The 21,827-nt window shown below is 36.8% G+C and overlaps 1 protein-coding gene across 5 annotated transcripts in view; it reads right to left on the reverse strand.

Moving 5' to 3' along the window:
• The window catches only part of heph (polypyrimidine tract-binding protein 1 heph), a 522,083-nt gene that overhangs the window by 24,635 nt on the left and 475,621 nt on the right, over nucleotides 1–21,827 (reverse strand). For all 5 annotated transcript variants that reach the window (XM_089736953.1, XM_089736954.1, XM_028180565.2 and 2 more), the window contains 3 exons: nucleotides 16,259–16,405; nucleotides 7,165–7,284; nucleotides 3,873–3,999 (listed from right to left, as the gene is read on the reverse strand). In XM_089736953.1, coding sequence (XP_089593079.1) covers nucleotides 3,873–3,999; nucleotides 7,165–7,284; nucleotides 16,259–16,405 — 394 coding nt within the window. The remainder of the gene's footprint in view (nucleotides 1–3,872; nucleotides 4,000–7,164; nucleotides 7,285–16,258; nucleotides 16,406–21,827) is intronic.

A 21,827-nucleotide genomic window follows, 5' to 3' on the forward strand; every position in this document is an offset into this window, starting at 1 on the left:
AAGTCGATCATGCCACTTAAGTACAGTTTCATGTTAATTTATATTGGACGGTTAAGCCTGAACGGCATCCGAAATGAGATCATAAGATTTAGACTCAGACACCGCACTGTCCGTAGACGAATCAAATCCTTAATTAAGGGGGTCCGACGACGAAATAGACAAGACGTGTACCGCAAACAGGGTACGCATAATAATTGTAGCGGTCTGCTACACCTTAATAAAGCCAATCGGGGCAGACGAGGGGCGAGGAGATCACGGAGGGGGAAGGATTACGGCGACTCCGCGCTCTTCATTGAGATTTGTTTCGGGATTAGGAGCGCGTTTGATGGTAACCTCCGTGAGGTCGCAGCCTGTCGCTAAGAGCGCACAACCGTCATCACATTCCCCGTCCGCATTCAATATTAACACGATACACGAACTTAATATTCATCAGAGAAACTTCAACGGGACTCGTGAAAGTAGCACGCGTGAAACAACACGTATCAAAATTTAGTAACAAGTTCTGAACGATGGGAGTTCGAGCATAGTCGAATCGGTGCCTACCGTATAAGATGCTTAAGTAGTAATACCACTTTATTAATCCAAGAATCGGTAGCGATTTAACTCCTGCACTGCTAATACGGGCGAGGGTACCACTCACCTTCAGATATCACTACTTGTCAGCCTTTCAAGGCAATGAATAGCAAATAAAAAAAACACGGATTTTTGGTTCAAATATTTTGGTTTACATTGCTTTCAATTTTGCCATTAAATAAACTCTTTGACATATACATAAGTATATCAGTTCGCATGAACGACAAGAAAAGCGGTTTAATGCGACTTTTGGTGCGTGATGATACGAAAACTATTCATAACATTCGAATATAAGATGTAATATTGTAGTTTATGTATTTGCTACCACGAGATCGGGTAATTGAACTAAGAATTTATACGTTCCGGATGTACCAACTACTTTGGGTTAGACGCCAATATCTCCTTACACGGGTTTCTGAATTCACACTAACTTTTCAGGCGTGTACGGGTTATGATACGTTTTGACTTTTAAGTGTTATGTGCATGAAAGAAATATCATTATTAGATATTACCATTGCGCAAATCTTTATGGGCCCGGCAGCCACTTCATATTGTGTGGGTTGTCAGCGAGTTCACTAGTCCAGTAATAAAAAATATGATTAGAATGAGAAGGGAATGAGTTTTCTAATAAGTTTTTAAAAATTCCGTTTTTTAGTAGTATTATTTGTTGGTTTATCTTATGTGATCGTATTTGTGGGATTTAGTTGAGACTTTGTACAGCTATTGAGTTCGCTTGTGATGTATATGGTGTATATGTAATTCAGATATTACTAAGTTCAACTAATACAAGATAAAATCGATTTGTTTTCCAACACCAGCTTTTTTTGGAATTAGGAACAATTAAGAAACAACTTAGTATTGGAAAATACCTATAGAAAAAAACAGTCTTATATTTATTGTCCACGCTCGGGATAAATAATAAGTCGGTTGTGTGTAAGTGATGTTATATATTTTAGTCCGACAATAATAATTAGTTAAAATATGTGAAAATTTATTAAAAAAAGGCGCCAAAGTCGTGATTGAATAAAAAATGCACAGATAATAAAAAAAATGAGGATAAGTTTCTTTTCACGTTTAATGTAATATGAAAAGATACTCTTCTGAAACACGAAAAACTGTGGCATTCGGAGCATTGAATATTTCGATACAAACAAAATAAACATTCCCAACAGATTTCAACGAAAACACTATGCAAATTCACGGTATGTTTACAAAGCAATTTACAAAAATTACCGCGACTCTATCTGTCTATGGTTGGAAATGTTTCATACTCGCATGAATATTCAAAAGAACAATACCGGAAAATAGTACGAGCCTAAAGCTTTTTACGATTGGACAATGATGAACGCGCTAAAAAAACAAACAGCCGGTCATCGGTACAATCCGAACAACACGAACTCGACGTTCGGAAATTGGAAACGCTTGCATTAGCACAGGTGCTGTGATACGAGAGGAGTTATGAGCATCTATGCTGTTTAGCGAGGACCCTTGTGCATCCAAGAGTTTGCGTTCGATTAACTTGGCCATGACAAATGCGATCCAATTTAGATTTTGAATTTAGAACTCGAATTCAATGTGGGTTTTAGTCGTATATCTATAGACTAGCTTGGAAACGCATTTAGATGCTACTATATTTAGTACTTATTTACGTAATTCGTTTTTTTGGAAACATAAATGATTGATGTCATGGAAATAAATGGGAAAAGCTGGATTCGAACATTAAAATATTGTGTAGTATTTTTCGTTGATTTTGTTGGTGAGTACTTTTCGAGGGGACGAGGTTTTTATATAAAAGTTTATTTGAGGTTTCCGACTAGGCGCCAGTATAATTAGGCGAGAGTGAGCACCGACTCAACGCTCACCCGAGAGCTTATCAAATATGTACCTACCTGCTGCCTCCTGTGTGCCGGATTTATTTAGGATATGCATGAGGGTACAATTTAAATTTTAAACGGATTGCGCCCTTGGATTTCGGCCCTGTGTTACGCTTGGTAAATCTATCACTATAACGCGGGCGAAATTAATTTTAAAGCCCACCTCGATTCGATTTATTAATAGTGGTTTTAGTCGGTGTAATCCTGCTGGGATGTAATGTACAAACGCATTTGCAATCAGAGGCTTATCAACGGATGTATTTCGTCGCGAATACATTTGTAATATCTACAATTACTTGTTGTGTGTTGTTTCAAAATTACGTATTCAATTTTTTTTTATTGAAGATTTTGTAGTCGATACATCTATATATATATAAATAAAATTAGAGTGTCTGTTTGTAATATAGAAATAACCGCTTTTTACTACGTGCATCTGAATATATATACGGTACATACACCAAAATAACATTTTTTTAAATTTTTGTCTGTCTGTCTGTCTCTTTGTTCCGGCTAATCTCTGGAACGGCTGGACTGATTTTGATGAGACTTTCACTAATAGATAGTTGATGATATAAGGAGTAACTTAGACTACTTTTTTTAGACTAGCTTTGCTCCGCGGCGTCAACCGCAGTAATTGTCGTACCGCGCGCAACATGGCGAGACTCGCGTATCAATAATAAAATTTAATGTTTCAGAAGCGAAGCGAGGGCGGGTCGCTAGTGATTACATAAAGTAAGATACTATTTGAAGATATCCAGATTATGCCGTAGTTGGATCATCGGAAGACAACAAATCTGTCAATTACGTTTAAATGTACTTACTAGCTAAAGAATTTGTAAAATTTCCTTTATTTATGATTGAATGATTACTGGTGGCCCGGAGGCCCTTCCAGTTTCAACAGAACAGGTGGGCGAACAAAGGCTCAGTCAGGAGGGATGGGATTTGCTAACAGCTGCCCGAGTGCCTCCGAAGGAGACCTAACAACGCAAGAGCAACTGCTTCGCGAATGAATCAACTACCGGATCGAAATCGCGACCCGCTGAGAAGATCCGGCGAGAAACTCAGCGGGTTGATGCATGGGTTTGCACGTCGACCTCTTTGTCGAGTTCAACAAGTACGATTACCGGGGTCCCTAAGCCTGCTCTTAGAGTTAGAGCTGAAGTCGTCTAATGCAAAGGTTGAAATTTCCTTAAGACTTATGCCGCACTATCTGCATGGTATTAACTATCACCTTATCCATTTGATCCTGTGATGCAGTCTTGCCTTCCTGTTTGAAGAATACTGTTTTCTCTTTGCAATTTTGGACTACGAGTGGGTTTTCTGGTGTCTTCGGTCATCGGCAACTTCTTCAAGTGCGCTTACTCATCTGTGCTAACCTACCATTACTATATTTATGCAAAACGAATGATAATTAAAATAACTTACTGTTTTTAGTGAAAGTTACAATCTTGAGCACCTTGCCGTAGCGTTGGAAGATCGAGTAGAGGACGTCCAGAACGATGGGATATAACATATGCTCTATGATGACACGCAGTACTGTATTGGGACCGCCCTGTAACAATACAAAATATTTTTATCATTTAAATATACCTATACATATAAAATAAAAAATAAAAAATTACGTAAATTATGAATTTAAATAAAGAATAGAAGAAGGTTCATTTATTGCATATTTGGGAGAACAAGCTCACGGCCCGTCTAGTGCTAAGTGGTTAACGGAGCTCATAAAATCACAACTTTAAAGCCGCTACCCACAGCCAGATCTCAATATTGAAATTTGTAGTTTGACGTTGTATTGGACTAAATTCATTACATACACGCTATTTTCATGGTGTGTGCTGAATACAAAGACATATAAAACGGAGCTTACTAATCAGTATTGTCTTCACAAAAGTGAATCACGTATCGATATTCGACCGAATCTATGAAAATTTAGAAAATTAGCAAAAGCTATGAAAGTTCGGTCGGATATCGATACGTTTTTGAGTTACTCAACAACGCATTACCATATTGTTATTAATTTAAATAAAGTAACACAACGCCTGAAATATCATATTATCATCAAACTAAATTCATTAATGCACGTTGCTTTAAAACGGCACATTGTATGCCACGAGCAATTAATTACCTTACAAATACAACTGTGAAATTGACTTTTGTTAATGAAAGTATTTCAGTCAGTTAGAGTATTATAAGTTATCCGGTGAGTGTAGACCAAAAAATAAACTTATATAGGATTAAGAACTTGACATGTGAGAGTCTATTTCAAGTGAGATCCTTTCTTACATGTACTTTTTGTATCGTAATTATTGTGTTTCTGTTCGAGAAATAAAGAGTATATATTTATTTTGTTTGATATACCTAATGTTGTTTGTGTCATCGTACTAATATAATGATACATTGCCCTTATGTAAGTTCATTGAAATTGTTATTTTTTTTAGCGTCTTAAAGTATTTTTATTACTTTTGATAGGTAAACTATCTCCGAACCTACCTGATGTGGAGCCAACAATTGTTTTGTATAAATATGCTATTTTAAAAACGAAAAACAGTGATTGCTTCTCGGCAAACATTTGCGGCATTGTAGTATCTATGCGCACGTCATGCTCTCAACGATGAAATAAAAATTAATGTTCACAAAGTGACACACGAAGTTCACGAATTTTAAGTATAGTTCACTAATGACTGTTTGGTCTATTGAATTAAACTGTAATTAATACAAACTAAGAATATATTAATGAATATAATCGGAAACATATCACATATGGTCACCTATCTGTTAGTGAGGTTTTCCTTCACTATGAAATTCAGAGACTATTATAAATACTAGTGGTCCCGCAGTTGTCGTGAATCGACTACAATTAATTGTATTTATAAGTTTGAATGGACATTATTATGGTTCTATTGTCAAAGACTAATTGACTTTTTTATTCACAGATTTCGCCAAGACCACACTATAGAAAAATAATATTAAAGATAAACAATAATAAACTGTTCTGATTTGACCACAGACTAAGCAATAACAAAAGTTTGACAATAAACAAAGAGTATATTAAATGTGTGTGTCTCAAATACATGGTAGTGTAAATTTTCTAATTGGTTTAATGTATTATTAATGCATAATTAAAAAAATAGTTAAGCATACTGCACTCCTTCTCTATATTCTCTATAAGAGTGGGAAATTCTATACTCCTCCGTCGGCGCAATTTTCGTTAAAAGGAGTACAAAGTTTTTTTTTCACGTATTAATATATAGATACATATATATTTTCGTGACACGAAGCTTTGCCCGTTGTGGGAATAGAAGCCACGACTCTCGACGATCGAGTCAGTCATAGCTCAATATTCGAAACATTGTCTTGATGATTACGAAATATTTAAATCCGATTTGGCAGTATGTTAACTAAGTAAACTATTCCGGAATAGCATAGTTCGGTGTATGGACAAGGCTTTGTTTCAAGCATATTGGCCGTCGCGACCGCTCAAGTGCCATCGAGCCTCGGGGTGACCGATCTAACGATGCGTCTTATAAGCTAGTATCGCAATCTGCATACGACAAACTGCCCAGAAATTGATTTTAACGTTAGCCCAAAGGGAATATTGAGATCTGATTGAAGCAGTTGTTGTATTCAAGATGGATTTTGTAATAGGCTTGTGTTTTTAAGGTCGGGTTGAGCGCAACTTAAGGTTTCGCTGTGAATCGCCCGGTTTATGTTTTTTATTGCCCCACCCCGCCTATTTCTGCCGTGAAGCAGTAATACGTTTCGGTTTGAAGGGTGGGCAGCCGTTGTAACTATACTTGAGACCTTAGAAGTTATACCTCAAAGTGGGTGGCGCATTTACGTTGTAGATGTCTATGGGCTCCAGTAACCACTTAACATCAGGTGGGCTGTGAGCTCGTCCAACCATCTAAACTATTCTAAACAAAAAAAAAGGTCGATCTAGATGAGATGTCGAGCTCGCGGCTCACTTAGTGTTAAGTGGTTAATGAAGTTCATAGATATCACAGGATTATTAGTGCAGTACACCATGTCATTGTAAAATGTTTAAATATTTCATGTAAGAGAATAGATCGATCATGCATTGGCTGACTAGATGTTTTTTGTTGTTTAATGGTTCGGCTCTTTAATGTTGGGACTGAATCAAGCCGCTGCTGGAGATTCATGGATTTGGTAGCCGATTCAGATGACACCAGAATGAACTGTTTCGTTTGCCATTTATGTCCGAGTTCATTGTCTATACGTTTATATATTTAAAATCAGTCTCTGCTCCCATGTGTGATATGTATCGAATATACATACAAATATATTTTTTAACCTACTTACTAAACTATTGCACAGCCTGGAGAAACTCATCATTCTCGGATAAATGGAGGGGAAGCGCGCTAGAGGAAGAGCGCCAGCTAGATGGGTGGACCAACTCAAGGAGGTGACTGCAGGCCAGATACAGGGAGCGGTATATATGGCGCTGAACCGGACCGAGTGGAGAAGATTGATATACAGTCACGATCCTCAGCATCGAGGGAACGACCAGAAAGAAGAATAAATAATTCCACATACTACATACCTACTATACATCCAAACACAAGAATGCGTATAGAAATATTTAGATGTTTCTTCATTCAATTCAATAGTTATGTAGTGTTATATTTGAAGAGATCTCTAAAGCGTTGCAAACGATATAAAATACTATTGTGGCCCTCGCTAATGATTTTCATACCTGTATTTCTGTACCGCCATTAGCTGGTTGCAAAGCGTTACCGCCGCCCGCAACAATGGCCGCACCAGCGCTATTCGATATGACTTGTGCCGCCTGTAAAGCCGCTTGCGCCGATGCTGACTGCAACAATGATATACGGATTGTAAGGATTTTAGGATATTAGAATATCAGAGAAAGGATGGTAGAATATTAGAAAGAAAATATCAATATTTTGATCCCCTCATTTCCTTTTTATCATCGCACCTCCCGCCATAGGAGCAAAGTTCATCCATATTATCTGGAACCGCTGCGTTCATCGACAGTGCGTTTCCAGAGGTCTTTTTTGCCACGCACCATCCGGCTATGGAATGAGCTCCCCTCTGCGGTGTTTCCCGAGCGCTATGACATGTCCTTCTTTAAAAGAGGCTTGTTGAGAGTATTAAGCGGTAGGCAGCGGCTTGGCTCTGCCCCTGGGATTGCTGAAGTCCATGGGCGACGGTAACCACTCACCATCAGGTGGGCCGGGCCGTATGCTCGTCTGCTTACAAGGGCAATAAAAAAAAAGAAGAGAGAAATATCATTTAAGAAACTTCAATCTGAGAATTCAAATGTTCTTAATTGACTATAATGCACTTTGTCTCTCTCTCTCTCTCTCTCTCGTATATTATGTATTTCCGACGCTTTGACTATGGATGGGTCTAGTGTCTATTTTTCAATAAAATTTTTGAACTTTTACGTTTTTTTCACACATAGCGAACCAATATAATCTTGAAGTCTGGCATTTTATTTGATTTGGATTCATTATCTTCACGACAAGAGGATTCCGGGTGATAGATAAATGCCAACCATCAACTCTATTAAATTCTTGAATAGATCGATTCCTGAATTAAATGGTTGAAGTCATATAATTGTTTTTTAGTTACTGCAGATAGATAGCTAATTAACAATCGTTTTAGTCTCAAAAGCAGGACTACTTTGCGTCACAGTAAAGTGGTACTCTCCTAATCGGGTTCACAATAAACTCAACCAGCATTTGTACAAACAACGCCGTGTTATTCTTTTATAGGAAAAGTTTTTCGTGAACACGTTCCGTAAATACTTGACGTCTGACCCAGGATTTGAAGGTCGGCCTGATTGCATCACTCGATACGAGAGGGTAGTCTTTACCGGGTGTCTTACAGTGTCTTTAGACCTAAGATATTTTTCGTCATACCCGAAACAGGGATTTGGGTAAATCAAAGAGATACGTATTTATGGACGCAAACGCCACTATTGGCAATAATTAACATAATAAGATATTGTTCACGACGTTCAGGGCGAGAGAGGGGACGGGGGAAGGCAGTGGGAGGAGGATGCGCCCGCGGCCTAAGATTCGTGTTGGTCGACCAGCAGCCGTGACACGCGTCAATCTTTGTTAATAATATAATGTATTTTGCAAGTAAATAAATAAAACTATCAAAATTCTGTCATGCGTGGTTTCTTCTTCACCATCGTCATGAACAGATATAGTTTAGTTTATTCTATGTTATTGTTTATTTATTCTTAGCAAAATGAAACTGTTATTCTACCATATTTAATAATTAGCAGACACTGTTTTGATCTTAAGATGTTCGTTTATATTAATGTTTAAAAACACAAATGACTGTATAGATAACTAAATATGAATAAAGCATAAATATTAATAATAATTTATATTATAATTAACAGTAATAATTTAATTAAGTATTGTAATTGTTATGCAATTATGTTGTTGGCGCCATCTATTATTACGCTGGTTAATAACCATGTTAGTTTATATTAAAATAGTTAAAAGTAATTTATGTAAAATAAATTAATGTCAGAGTCATGTAAAAATCACTAAAATGTGTATTGTGAATATTAAGCCATATTTTGAAAATTGTTTCGCAGTAATTACATTTGTTTGTATAAAAGAAGTTGTAGTTGCTATGACCATCACAAAATGGCTAATTGTGTAAGAACTAAGACGTGGCTTTTTGTAATAGACAAGTAATGTTAAAGTTTTATAGAATTGTATTGTATTTTCATTGTAAAAGAACTTATGTGTGAAAGCCCTGGCTTAACGCCGACATATATTATACTTGTTTAATCACAGGTAATTTAAATTTTCAACTACCGCTCACAAATATATCTATTATAAAAAATGTATATAAATTAAATTGTAATTTATAACTTCGTTATTTTCGTATTCAATAAATAAGTATATTTTAATTTAATTTTAAATAACTATATATGTATTAAAAACATTTCTGTCTATTAATATCATATTAACGAGTTTTTAAGCAGGCATTGTCGGCAGTAAGTAAATTTTCTCGGTATGTTTGAAAGTATACCTATTTAAGATAACTGCCTTAAGTCTCGCGGGCTCCCAGCACATAATACATTTAACGTATAAAGTTTTTGGGTTGCTAAGAGTTTGTTCAGGTTTACCTGTCACATCTGTGTGTCCCGACAGTCGAAGGTAAGTAGGGACGTTAATATTGTACATGGTAATGTATATGGTTATAATGAATATGCTTTAATAATATACGAATATGAATGAGGGGGAAGTGAAGGTATGAATTATTTAATTTTATTTAGAAAATAGAATATTCTTTGGGTCTGGTTTTTAGTGTATGTATGTACGTGGAGGATACGTTTTCGCTATCTCCTGAGAAGATTCGGTTAGAAAGTCAGTAGGAAATGTGACCGGTGCTTCAAATACCTAAAAGCACCGAAAGTGGAAGTCAATCTCCGTCACCTCAAATTGCTTATATATTACTTCCATATCTACTATCAGTCGTAGTATCTACTGTCATTACAGTATTGTTTTATTAAAACCTCCTTTTTAATTCTATATTGCTTTGCCGGCATTAGATTTGACGATAGTCGGTAGACGAATCAAAAATCATGATTTCTGTTTCTAATTCGCACTTAAGTATGTGGAAACTTAATTTTGCTTACATCATAACAATGTTTACGCTCCGTCTATATATTCGGAACAATAAAACGTGTTATGAAGCTGATGAGTTATCTCGTGCACGCATGAGCCACCTTCGAATGTCCCAAGACTAACAGATAACATTGACCACAACAGACAAAAGCCGGCCGTAAACTTATTTGTATCATCAGAACAATTCGTTACTTTGTTACCTCGTAATGTAGGGGTGGACGTCATTGTGGAACCCCGAAACGTGAACGTGCAGATAAGACGTAAATAAATTGCTCACACAGAAATATAAAAAAAAAAGCAAAAACAAAAAAACGTCACCCGACTCTGTGTTTTGTTATGAATGAAAAAAAAGCGTAATGACAGGCGAGTGAAATACGTTGTGTTTACACGTTACGATCGCATGCAAGGGGTGCGAGCACTTTGATCCTATATTTCCACATGGCTTTGTGCCCGACGACGGCCTGACAAGCGGGCAGGCCAGACACAAAAATAAGGCTTTAACCGTGTCATGGTAAGCCTGCCGCCGACGGCAAAGGCTCCTGAACAAATTCACGTTGACTTGCTCTCGCTCTACCGTTTTCCTTCGAAATAATATAATATGTTCTTTGATATATCTATTCTACGAAACCTATGAAGGGTTATGTCTTCCTGCAAAGCGTATTTTTCATGTCCTGTGTACCAAAAGGTCCTGACTTTTTAAAATTTACTAAAATATATTGACTTAGCTCTCTATTTCGGTTACTGAGGAGTTTTGTGTTTTATGCTGTGAAATTTTAATACTGTTAGGGATGTTTGATGTTAGATGGACAACTTATGACATTTTGAAGATTGAAAGTGGTTATTTCACCTGTTTAAAGTCGTCATTGCTCGCTTTTAATGCTTAAGAAGTGCAGCCTGTCAGATTCTTCGACTTGCGGACTTATCGCGACAACTTTTCCATTTTCCATCATGAAGAATCGCCAACAAGAAATTAAATGAAGTCGTAATGGCGAATGCGTTAAGAATAAAATGCCTGTTGTACTCATAGCGAGCGATGCAGCTATGCCAGTGTTCAAACTCCACGGGCAGATACAAATTGATTTTAATGAAATATTTAATTAACTCACCTTAATTAAGTTTAATGTTCACAAGTGACTCCTATGATGAACGATCGGGTAATAATAATCAAATCCACAAAAATTAATTTACGTAATTACAATACAATTGGAACATAGACATTAAGTCTTGAGCTGGGTGGTGGCTTGACATATCCATGGGCTCCGGTGATCATTTAACACCAGGCTTAATACAAGAAAACAAGTCGTTTGTCATAATGACCAGGCTAACAGTTTTTTTTTATTGCTTAGATGGGCGGACGAGCTCACAGCCCACCTGGTGTTAAGTGGTTACTGGAGCCCAGAGACATCCACAACGTAAATGCGCCCCCACCTTGAGATATAAGCTCTAAGGTCTCGAGTTAGTTACAACGGCTGCTCCATGCTGTTCGATAGTTCCCACTTTTTACAACCCGATCTATATTGTGCGATCGCTATGCAATACCGAAACGATTTAAGCATTAATGCATACGGAAATCATCCGGTGAGTTCACTTTAAAATTCTGAAATTCATAAAACGAGCACGCAACAGGGATACGGGTATATGCGATTCGATCAAAAATATTTTCCATGTCACCGACGCTTGTGCCGTGCCGGGCTCAGGAATTATTTGAAAAGTTCTTATTCTGAGGACGTGCAATCTTTCACCGCGACTATAGTCAGACGACTTGACGACGTCTTCACAAAATAGTTCCGAATGCTTCGTTCGGCTTCACAAAAAACCTTTCGTATCGCACGATTGATCAAAGCTTTGTGTCGCGCGCACTACGAGTGCACTCTTGATATTTTTTCTACTTCTAATTTGAAGGATAACACTACGTTTAGCTAGGAACGTACATCGGGCGAACGACAAACGTGACGTAATTCCCGGCGGCTCTTTTCATGTGAACCTCTGTAACAATGCGTAGTCTGTCTTTTCGTCGTAACTCCCTCGTTATAAGTTTTAATAGTGTGCGATACAAAGACCTCCCGAATTGTGAGGACGAAGTAAATCTTTAGCACATATTATGTGATCTATTAAGAGTAAATGCACACACATTGATATCGTAGATAAACTCTGAACTTTAGAATTGTCGTGTTGTTATTTTTAAAAAAATCTCATTCACCAATTTGGTTGAAGTCTTTTTGTTAAGAAAATTTTAAAATTTAAATAAGCATCTGTGAGTGAAAAGTGCCTCGGGAAATGAGTCCTTGATAATGGTAACGAGACGACGACAAAGCACGAGTCACGTCGTTATGAAGAACCATTGAACGTGGCGTCTCAGGAAATGGAGATGACAGATCCCGTCAAAATATTACCTTACTTTATGTATTGCATTTTATGATGATTAGCTCTCGGACGAATATAATGCTTCTTAAGAAATTAAATGAATCGATGCAAATGCTTCCCTGTTTGAACATAATTTATGAATGTAACACTGGATTGTTCATTGAACTAATCATCTTAATAGTTTACCATCAAAGTAGTGTTGAGAAATTATCCCTTTAATTGTGGAGAGTGATTGTTATATTATCCTTAGCAGTTTCAATGTCATTAAACATTTTAAAAATACATAGGTAGTTAACATTTTGAAACTTGGCCCATTATTTTTTATAAAAAATAATAATAATTTAATGCTTAGATGGGTGGACGATCTCACAGCCCACCTGGTGTTAAGTGGTTACTGAAACCCGTAGACATCTACAACGTAAATGCGCCACCCACCTTGAGATGTAAGTTCTAAGGTCTCAGTATAGTTACAACGGCTGCCCCACCCTTCGAACCGAAACGCATTTATTGTTAAATTTGTTACATTTCTTACGTTTTTACTCACGAACATTTGTTAAGTACGGATTTCGTTCGAAAAATTGGTACCCGCCTGCGGGATTCGAACACCGGTGCATCGCTACATACGAATGCACCGGACGTCTTATCCTTTAGGCCACGACGACTTCGATATATTCCTATACGTTGTTATGACTGAAAATCAAGCAGGTATCCATTTTGACGGCCAATTTTTTAAATGTGTTACTTGAACAAGAGCTCATCTGTAAAACTGATTTGATATGTACATATATATTTATGCATATAATTTTTTTGTTGGTTCTCAACCACCCGTTTAAAAGAATAAACAAAATAAATATATAAAACTACGGACACTTTTTATTATTTTATTGAGATTAAAATTAAAATTGTTTCTATATGGCTTATCACAATTGTCATCCATTACTTTTTATATCACAAAGCAGGTAGATAGGGAATCAGGCACATTAAAGCAATAGTTTTTAACAACAATCACGAGGTTTTATGAATAGAATTTTTGTGGTTAAAGATGACTCAACACCATCCAAATTGCTTCGTGATAGTTGAAAAACAATGTAAATTTTAATGGCCTAAGCTGCTTACTACCCTTTTTCTTCCCATCCATGTATATACCTTAATTTATCATTCATTTCAACATTTGACCCTATTACTGGCAAACATATCGAAATGTACATTTTGCAATCGTAAAACTGTCAGTAGCTTCATGCAGTCCATTTGTTTGTATATTTGGTCAATCAATTAATACATTGGTAAGCTAATCATCCAGCTGCAATATGCGCATATTACATACGTAATTGATTAAACTGCAATGGGGACGCAACGAATGCACTAACACAAACATTTCTCGTAATCCAGTGGTCAATATTTTGATGCACGAATTTACTAATAATATATCTCTACTTTGTTGCTAAATTGCTGATCATACGACATAACTTATTGGTGGTAGGACGTCTTGTGAGTCCGCACGGGTAGGTACCACCAACCTGCTCATTTCTGGTTTGAAGAGTGGGGCAGCCATCATACTGTTACAACTGAGACCTTACAACTCTTGTTTCAAGGCGGGTGGCGGCATTTACGTTGTAGTTGTCTATGGGCTCAGATAACCACCTAACAACAGGTGGGCCGTAAGCTCGTTCACCCATTTAAGCGATTAAAAAAACATTCACTTCTTCCAGTTATATTGTAATAAACAAACATATAAAGAAATTAAATAATAGCCTAAATCCAATAAGGAGATAGGTGAGAAAAAAATATTGAAGGGTAAGCGTGAATCTTAAATAGAAATGTTGAAATATTTGATCAAAGGATAAATTGCCTTAGAATAACTCTTTCGAGTCGAAATGCACAAATACTTCGCAACCAGACTGTGGAACCAACATGTCTGGATTCGTGACACACCCTGCCATCACTGTTATGGTAGTATTTAAAAGGAGATTTATGTAGGAAAATACTAATAATACCACAAATGAAAGAAATAGTATCTTCAGTACCGTATCAGATTACTCTGGCCTTTACTCAAAATAGCGGCTCAGATACTTGATGCTCTATGACAAACTCATGGAATATTCACATTTTAAAATTACGCTGTTAATAAAAAAATAAGATCAGTGACATTAATTAAAACATGAAATTCATTTTATGTAACGTTTTGGATTCAAATTAAATCCGAAAGCCACAGTAAAGCATTTCAGAAACCAGCATTACACTACCGTAAATATTTACACAACGCCTCATAAAGGGTTTGCGGATTTGGGCAAACAGATAATAAACACCTAGTTGTATCCGTTTTCAGTATAATCATCACATTAATTAGCCATTGTATTGACACAAACCGTTGTTTGCATAGCTGGCAATTAGATCAAATAATTCGTAACTATTTATTTAACAAACAGCCACGTATTGTGATGTTATTAATTAATTGTTCGACAATGTTTAACGTAAGAATATTGACGGGACAAAAAACGTTGATTTAACCGAAATAGGACGATGAAAATAAAAAGGAAACCGATAATATTGAATGTTGATTTAATTTGACGTAATTGACACCAATCTAAATTGTGTTCCAGTTATAGAATAAGTTTGTTTTCGAGGAAGGGCTGGCATTTGAAATTTTGTTAACGTAATTCCAAGATCTTCCTAATTCAACGCAACTTATGTATAATTATAATGATCTTATGATATTATTAACGATCCTTGATTGAGTGTTTGTTTTTGATAGGTATCATGGATAAACGAAAGCAATTTAGCGTTTTAATTAATCCTCCCATTGGGTGTTTTGTTACAGAAATTATCGATTTACTCTGAGTGAGTAAACCTTTGGGGAAATTCTTTTACGGGTTCGCTTGAACCGTAAACCTTTATTAGTGCAATGCTACAACGAAAAAGTTTTCTGTCCTGTATTAATTTATGTTAATTATCGAAAAAAAAAACAAAATAATCTAATAAACATTGAAAACTTAAACAATTAAACGGCCAAATTTTTTCTCGTGAATATCAATTACCCCTGGATTTAGCAGATGGTGTTAAAGCGACGATTAAATTGTAATTCGGGAAGCGAGATTGTCTCGAGCGTGACGTCAACGTACATTTAAGAGTCAGGACACGCACCGTCCTCTGACTGGGGTGAAACGCACAGACAGTCAACGGTTATAGTTCGTAACTCAATCAAATCCGAACAGCGTCCTCCAAAACGTTCCGAAGCGACACGAGGGTTTATTGAATACTGTTATCTTAATTTCGGGTTCTTGATGTCCCAAACAACGATTAAATTAACAGGTCCACTGCGAGCCCCGCTTTTGTAACTGTGTATTTCCAAATTGGCAGCCGGCCTTTAGTTTCAATCGCGTACCACACAATAATCTGCTTGTAGTTGTGATGGCGCTAATTGAACTATGGTTACCTTGTTAGGCATCGAATATACGAGGTTTGATTTGTTCGAATTTAATGAAAATCAACAGTTAGGATCGGATTAACTATTTTCATTTTGAATTTAAGAGTTTATCTTAATCATCTCGTTTGTGTTTAAGTATCTGTCCACATTGACCATAACAAAAGAGTTGAAATGTGGTTATGTTAGGATTTCAAGCACTGATTTCTTGTACAATGCGCGTGTTGTTGAATAGGTACATTCAGTGATAAATCCAATTATTTCATTGAATTATTAATTGAAATTAATTAATTGAGAGAATAACCAGAAATCCCTATAGGTTTCGATTTAGGAGTGTTTTCAAATAGTAGTTTGAAAATGAAGTTCTAGATTATACTTACGGCATTGCTGTGCGTCTGATCAGTTTTTAGCTCCTTGTGGTTGGAGAACTGAACGTAAACCGCTCGGCCACGCAACTGCGCTACACATCCTCCGAAGTACGCGACCATAGCCACCGCAGATATCTCCTCTGCCATTTCAAGGAATGCCTGCACAAAATGAAAAATAAATGAAAAGTCGTCCGGGATAAACTATGATTCCTCAGGCCCAAAACTAAGATTCGCTATGGAAACTATACTATGGGAACCAAAGACTATATACTAGAGACAAATCTAATACCTTCGAGTTTAATGTATAAATATTAAATGCCAAAAGAAAGAGCAAGCGAACTTGTTCGTCGTAATGCCCAAAACAGGCAAAAATCGGACATATGATTCCCAGTATTCGATTACACTGATGATGACACACTAAAGATGGAGGACGATGAAGAAAAAGAAATAGCTTTGATAGTTTAATAGTTTTTTTCATTCAAGTGCAATGTTTTTAGCTTCTGTACTAAATTGAATCAATTTCATATGAAACGAAGTATTTCATGCTCGCACATATTATGGAAACATAAACTAATGAAACGTTTTAGTTACTGGTAGTATTGGTCTAGCTAGTGCTGTGGAGTAAAACAATATAGGTGTAATTCGGTGCACCTCAGCTCGGTCTGTATTCGTTGAAAACACGTAGCTCAAATCGGATTCAGTTCTTTAGACCGTGAATATACCGACTCAAACAACACCGGCCCGATACTCTGCAATCTCTGTGCCGATGCTAAGCACATTATGATTTCGAACGGCTATTTTGAGGGTAAAATTTAGTTACCATCGCATGCACGTTCCAGACCGCAGAATTTCTGGTTCTGGCATCAGACAATACTGACACGAAACAAACCGCCGCTAGTGTGTGTTTATCCGCAATTTCAAAAGCATTTACCTATTTTAGCAACACGATGAATAAATTTATCACATTTCTTAAATTTTATTTTGTATGTGTGGAAACTGTTTTTTTTGGACCTCTTAGGAGATCGGACGCTTGGGCAAGAGTCTATGGGAGTAATTTAGTAGGTAGGGCCCTAAATTCCAGCTCATAGGCCTATGGTCCGCTCCTAAAATCTGTGGACCATCCAGTTCCACATACTACGGGCGCCTCCTAGGAGCGGGGACGTTGTAGGTGGTTCAGCCCCCGGCCCAAAAAAAAGGAAGAAAAGCAAATCTACCGCTTTTACTATTAAAAAATAAATTTAACAAACTACAATAGTCCAACCTTAACGGCTGAATTCACTATTGTGTAGTACTTGAATTAGTAGTAGTATCATTGGAAATTAAAATCGAAATATTCCATTCAATCAGGATTTTATCCTACGATATAAATTAATATCGATGGATAAAATGTACTTGTCACGATACGTCCGATCGTAAAATAGTGTCAATGGCTCTTTGAGTTTAATCACTGAGAGTGGAGCAGATTGTCGGGCCGACTCTTACAGTGTTTGCCGTCCTCTCCAAAAAGCCTTTGTAACTGGACCGGGAGCGTGGCCACACATTGTCAAGGACATTTTTCATCATCTATCGAATCTTGGTAAACATTATAACGACTGTCATTTTTAGGTGCTTTAATTTGCTTGAAATAAACAACATTTAAATAGAATTTATAAGGAAAAAGAAGTTGGAAGAATACGAACGCTTATAAAAAGGGACTCGTCATATTTCTTGGTGTAAGAGAAATTGTTTTCTCCACGGAGATATTGGATAGACGTCATACGAACTATTTATTAGACCGGGAAACATTGTCACGGCAGCGTCCGGACTCGTAATAAGATTTTTCCTTTTATTTCTCGGTTGTAAACTAACTCGTTTTTAATTTGTCTGTGGGAGACCGTAAATTTGTCGTTGCACGCGCCCTTGCGGCTGTCCCGACGTAAAAGTCGCCGTAAAACAAACTGGATGCCGCGTTATGACCTGGGAAGTACTTGGCACTAGGGTGATCATGTCAACATGCCCCTTGATGCGTCGCCCCCTGTAATGAACGGTGTCAGTGCAGTTTATTTAATACGTAACTTTTAATTTGTAGCCTCTAACCTCTGGGACATTGGTCCGTATGTATGTGTAAGTCTGTTTTATTATTATTATTATTTACGTCTTGATTCTAAACTAAATGGCCACATAAGAGGACTTAATTTTTTTTAATTATGAATATTCACCATTTTTTATTCCACCATTTCACAAATCGCAATAAACAATAAATAAATAAATTATGCTTTTTGTACCTAAAAAAAATTCATCCCCGAAGAAGTAAATCGAGCACGGCAACGTCAATGTTGTTAGTTTTATTAATTTAATGTTTAATAATCAAACCACAATCGGATAGATACAGATACCTCCAACCATTTACATTCAGAGGTGAACCCTACTCGACCCAAATTGATTTTAAACGTCAACGCTCCTCTTTCATTTCCGCTAAATATAATTTCAGATGCAATCTCACTTTCGGGTTCAAGTCGGGAAGCTTCTGTCGTTTAAAAATTTACGATTGAAAACGTGAAAAATACGATTCCGAGATCTGTATGGTCAGTTAACATTAATAATTGCACTGGGTGTAATGAAAAAAAATCGGTTGTCTGTAAAGTCGGTTTACTGACGATAGTTGAACGTGACAACGTCATAAGAAAATACTGATGGAATGGTTTCATTTTTCAATTATCGCAATTATCGTTGCTATAAACAATTGACACCACATTCACTTTTCACTGAACTTCATACTTGACGAAAACATGTAAATGTATTATTGTACAGCAGCTGTCCACGCGGATGCATCGCTCACTCAAGTAGGAGAGAGACAGATGTCGAACGCTGCCGAACGCGGAGGCCGATTGTGCCTCTTTGTCGCTCATTGCGCGCTCTCGCTTACACTACAAGCCTTAAATGGAACGCCTCAGAGCGAGGTAACGCCGTATGAATCATGTTTTTTAGTGCGTGCAGCCGGCTCCATCGAGTTATAAGACGTTGTCACGTCAAAAAAAAAAAAGAATTGTATTAATTTAGTGTTAAATGAATTTAGTGCTTTTTGTGAATGGATTAATAAATTTATATTTAAGCTTCCGTTATTTTAACACATTTCTGAAGTCATAAAGATTCTGTAGGTAAAAGTCACTGAGGAGTTTTAGGAGCTACGATCCTCTACGAGCTATGAGACTTAGAACTTAGAACTTGTGTTTCAAGGTGGGTGACGACATTAAAGTTGTTAGTTGTTACGGGCTCTAGTAATTATTTACCAGATGGACATTGAGCTCGTCCACTAAGCTATAAAAACATCGTTCAGATATTAGGGTTTTTTGAATTAATGTTAGTGGACGGGCAGTCTACAAGTCAATCTATTACCAGAAGCTCGAATTTCAGTTGTGTTTATAGAGCGAATGCCCTAAAAGTATCATAATGTTATTATTGCTACGTATGGCAGAGGATCAATATTAAAATAAATTTTCGGATACTGATTTGGTTTACAATACAAACTCTAATTAAATGCGGAATACGATCTAGTTCAATTTCACTAATGGTTTATGACAACTGGAATGTGTGTTCCACAACATCGTTATGTCATATCGTCAATAGAATAATGAAATTGTTTGAAACTAATCGAAGTGTGACAGTAACGAGGCCGGGCTATAAACGTTAATTGGCTATAAAACGATAAGATGCAGAATCTCTGATCATCAAAATGTGTAATATACGGTTACATGGATGTTACGTAATTTCTTCGAAAATATTATTACCCGTGACGGCTTTATTTACATCACACGTACATATTATTATATTACTTTTTTTTTCGTTTATATCGATGGAGGATCGTCCACCTGATGTTAAGTGGCTACCGGAATCCATAGACATCAACGACGTAAATGCTGCCATCCACCTTGAAACATGAGTTCTAAGTCTCAGTTTTAAAATATCCCGCCCCACCCTTCAAACCGAAACGCATTACTATTCCAAGCCTGAAATAGGCAGGGATGGTGATATGATGCTAACCGGCTTACAAGATGCTCTACCACGGATTCCGAAAATTATAATTTTTGCAGGTTTCATTTTTATTACAGTTATTCCTTCACCGTGGGAGTCTTTCTTGAACATTTGTTAAGTACAAATTTTATTCGAATATTATTGGTAGCTGCCCGCGAGATTTGAGCACCGGCATGGTCACACCGCTCGCTACGTATGAACCGAGAATCTTATCCTTTAGGCCACAACGATATCAAAATTAATTATTACTGTACTATTTTGCTATTTAGAGTAACGGATCGTGTATTGTCAACGATAGCTTTTACTACTGTGTGAAGTAATCATCACTTCTACAATTTTCTTGAGATTGTTATATCTAATGGCGGCATTATTGTTAGATAATTGGCGGCATTCTTGTCTACGGGAATAGGTGACTGTTAACATCAAATAGACTATGCACTTATCTTTAGTAATAAAAAAAACAAGAAACGTCAACAATCGCAGTTTTTGTTTAAAAACAAAACGTTTAGCAGCTGCAAATTTAATTTAGCTCTAAATTTTTGCAAGAACGCAAACTGACTGGTTAGGAAGTTACACATCTGGGTCAATGGGGTATCGTATATTAGAATATTTGCTCACCAACGGCATCTTCGTATGAATATCCAGATAGTTGGAATAGTTAAAGGTAATGTTTCCTTGCCCATTGTTAGAATTTCATATCAAAAATATTGGCTTTTAATGTTTTTGTATAATGATTATTGAAGCATGCTGTTTAAGAGATGTTTTTAAATAGGCTCACATACTTTGGCATGTTGGTTTCAGTAAGATTTAAAAAAAAAAATATTGCCCTTGTGGGCAGACGAGCATACGGTCCACCTGATGGTTAGTGGTTACCGTCGCCCATGGACTTCAGCAATGCCAGGGGCAGAGTCAAGCCGCTGCCTACAAGATTTCCGGATGCTTCGAATTCAGAAAGGTCGTAGGGTTTGCGTCAATTTTTTCGCGATGATATCTCGAAGACTGCCTCCATTATATATTTTTGTTCAATAAAGCAGAGTAAAATCACGTAGGCTGAGGTGTCACAATGACTAGCGGCCTATTTGCGGAGCGCCCCACCCACTTGTTGTGCCTTCCGGCGCAACGTCCATTGTGCCTAGAGTAGCTATGTTACATGACCGAGTTAATTTACTAAATGAGGGAAGTGATCAGTTACATGATAAAAGTTAGTCGGGCGCCTCATCATTATTTAGCCTGAGAGCCTTTCGCCGTTTTCTATTTCCAAGTTAATTGCTAGGGCAGAGATTGATGTTAAAGGATATTGTTTTACTTGTAGGCAGTACTTTATTTGGGTTTTGATTTGACGACAATTCGTTTTGTGTAAAATCAGTATAATATAGCTTATTTGATAACAATGCCAACTGAGATATAAGACATCGCACGCATGTGCACTTGTTAGGTTACTGTACTTGAATTTGAAGTAAGACATCTATATAAATAAATATAACTGAAATATCCGTTTCTAATAAAAAAAATACAGCTTTTTTTACTAAATGCTTCCGCAAGTATACAGTAATTATGGGATTTATCAAGA

The sequence above is a fragment of the Bombyx mandarina genome, chromosome 22, assembly GCF_030267445.1.
Source record: "Bombyx mandarina strain Sakado chromosome 22, ASM3026744v2".
In the NCBI taxonomy this organism is placed as follows: domain Eukaryota; kingdom Metazoa; phylum Arthropoda; class Insecta; order Lepidoptera; family Bombycidae; genus Bombyx; species Bombyx mandarina.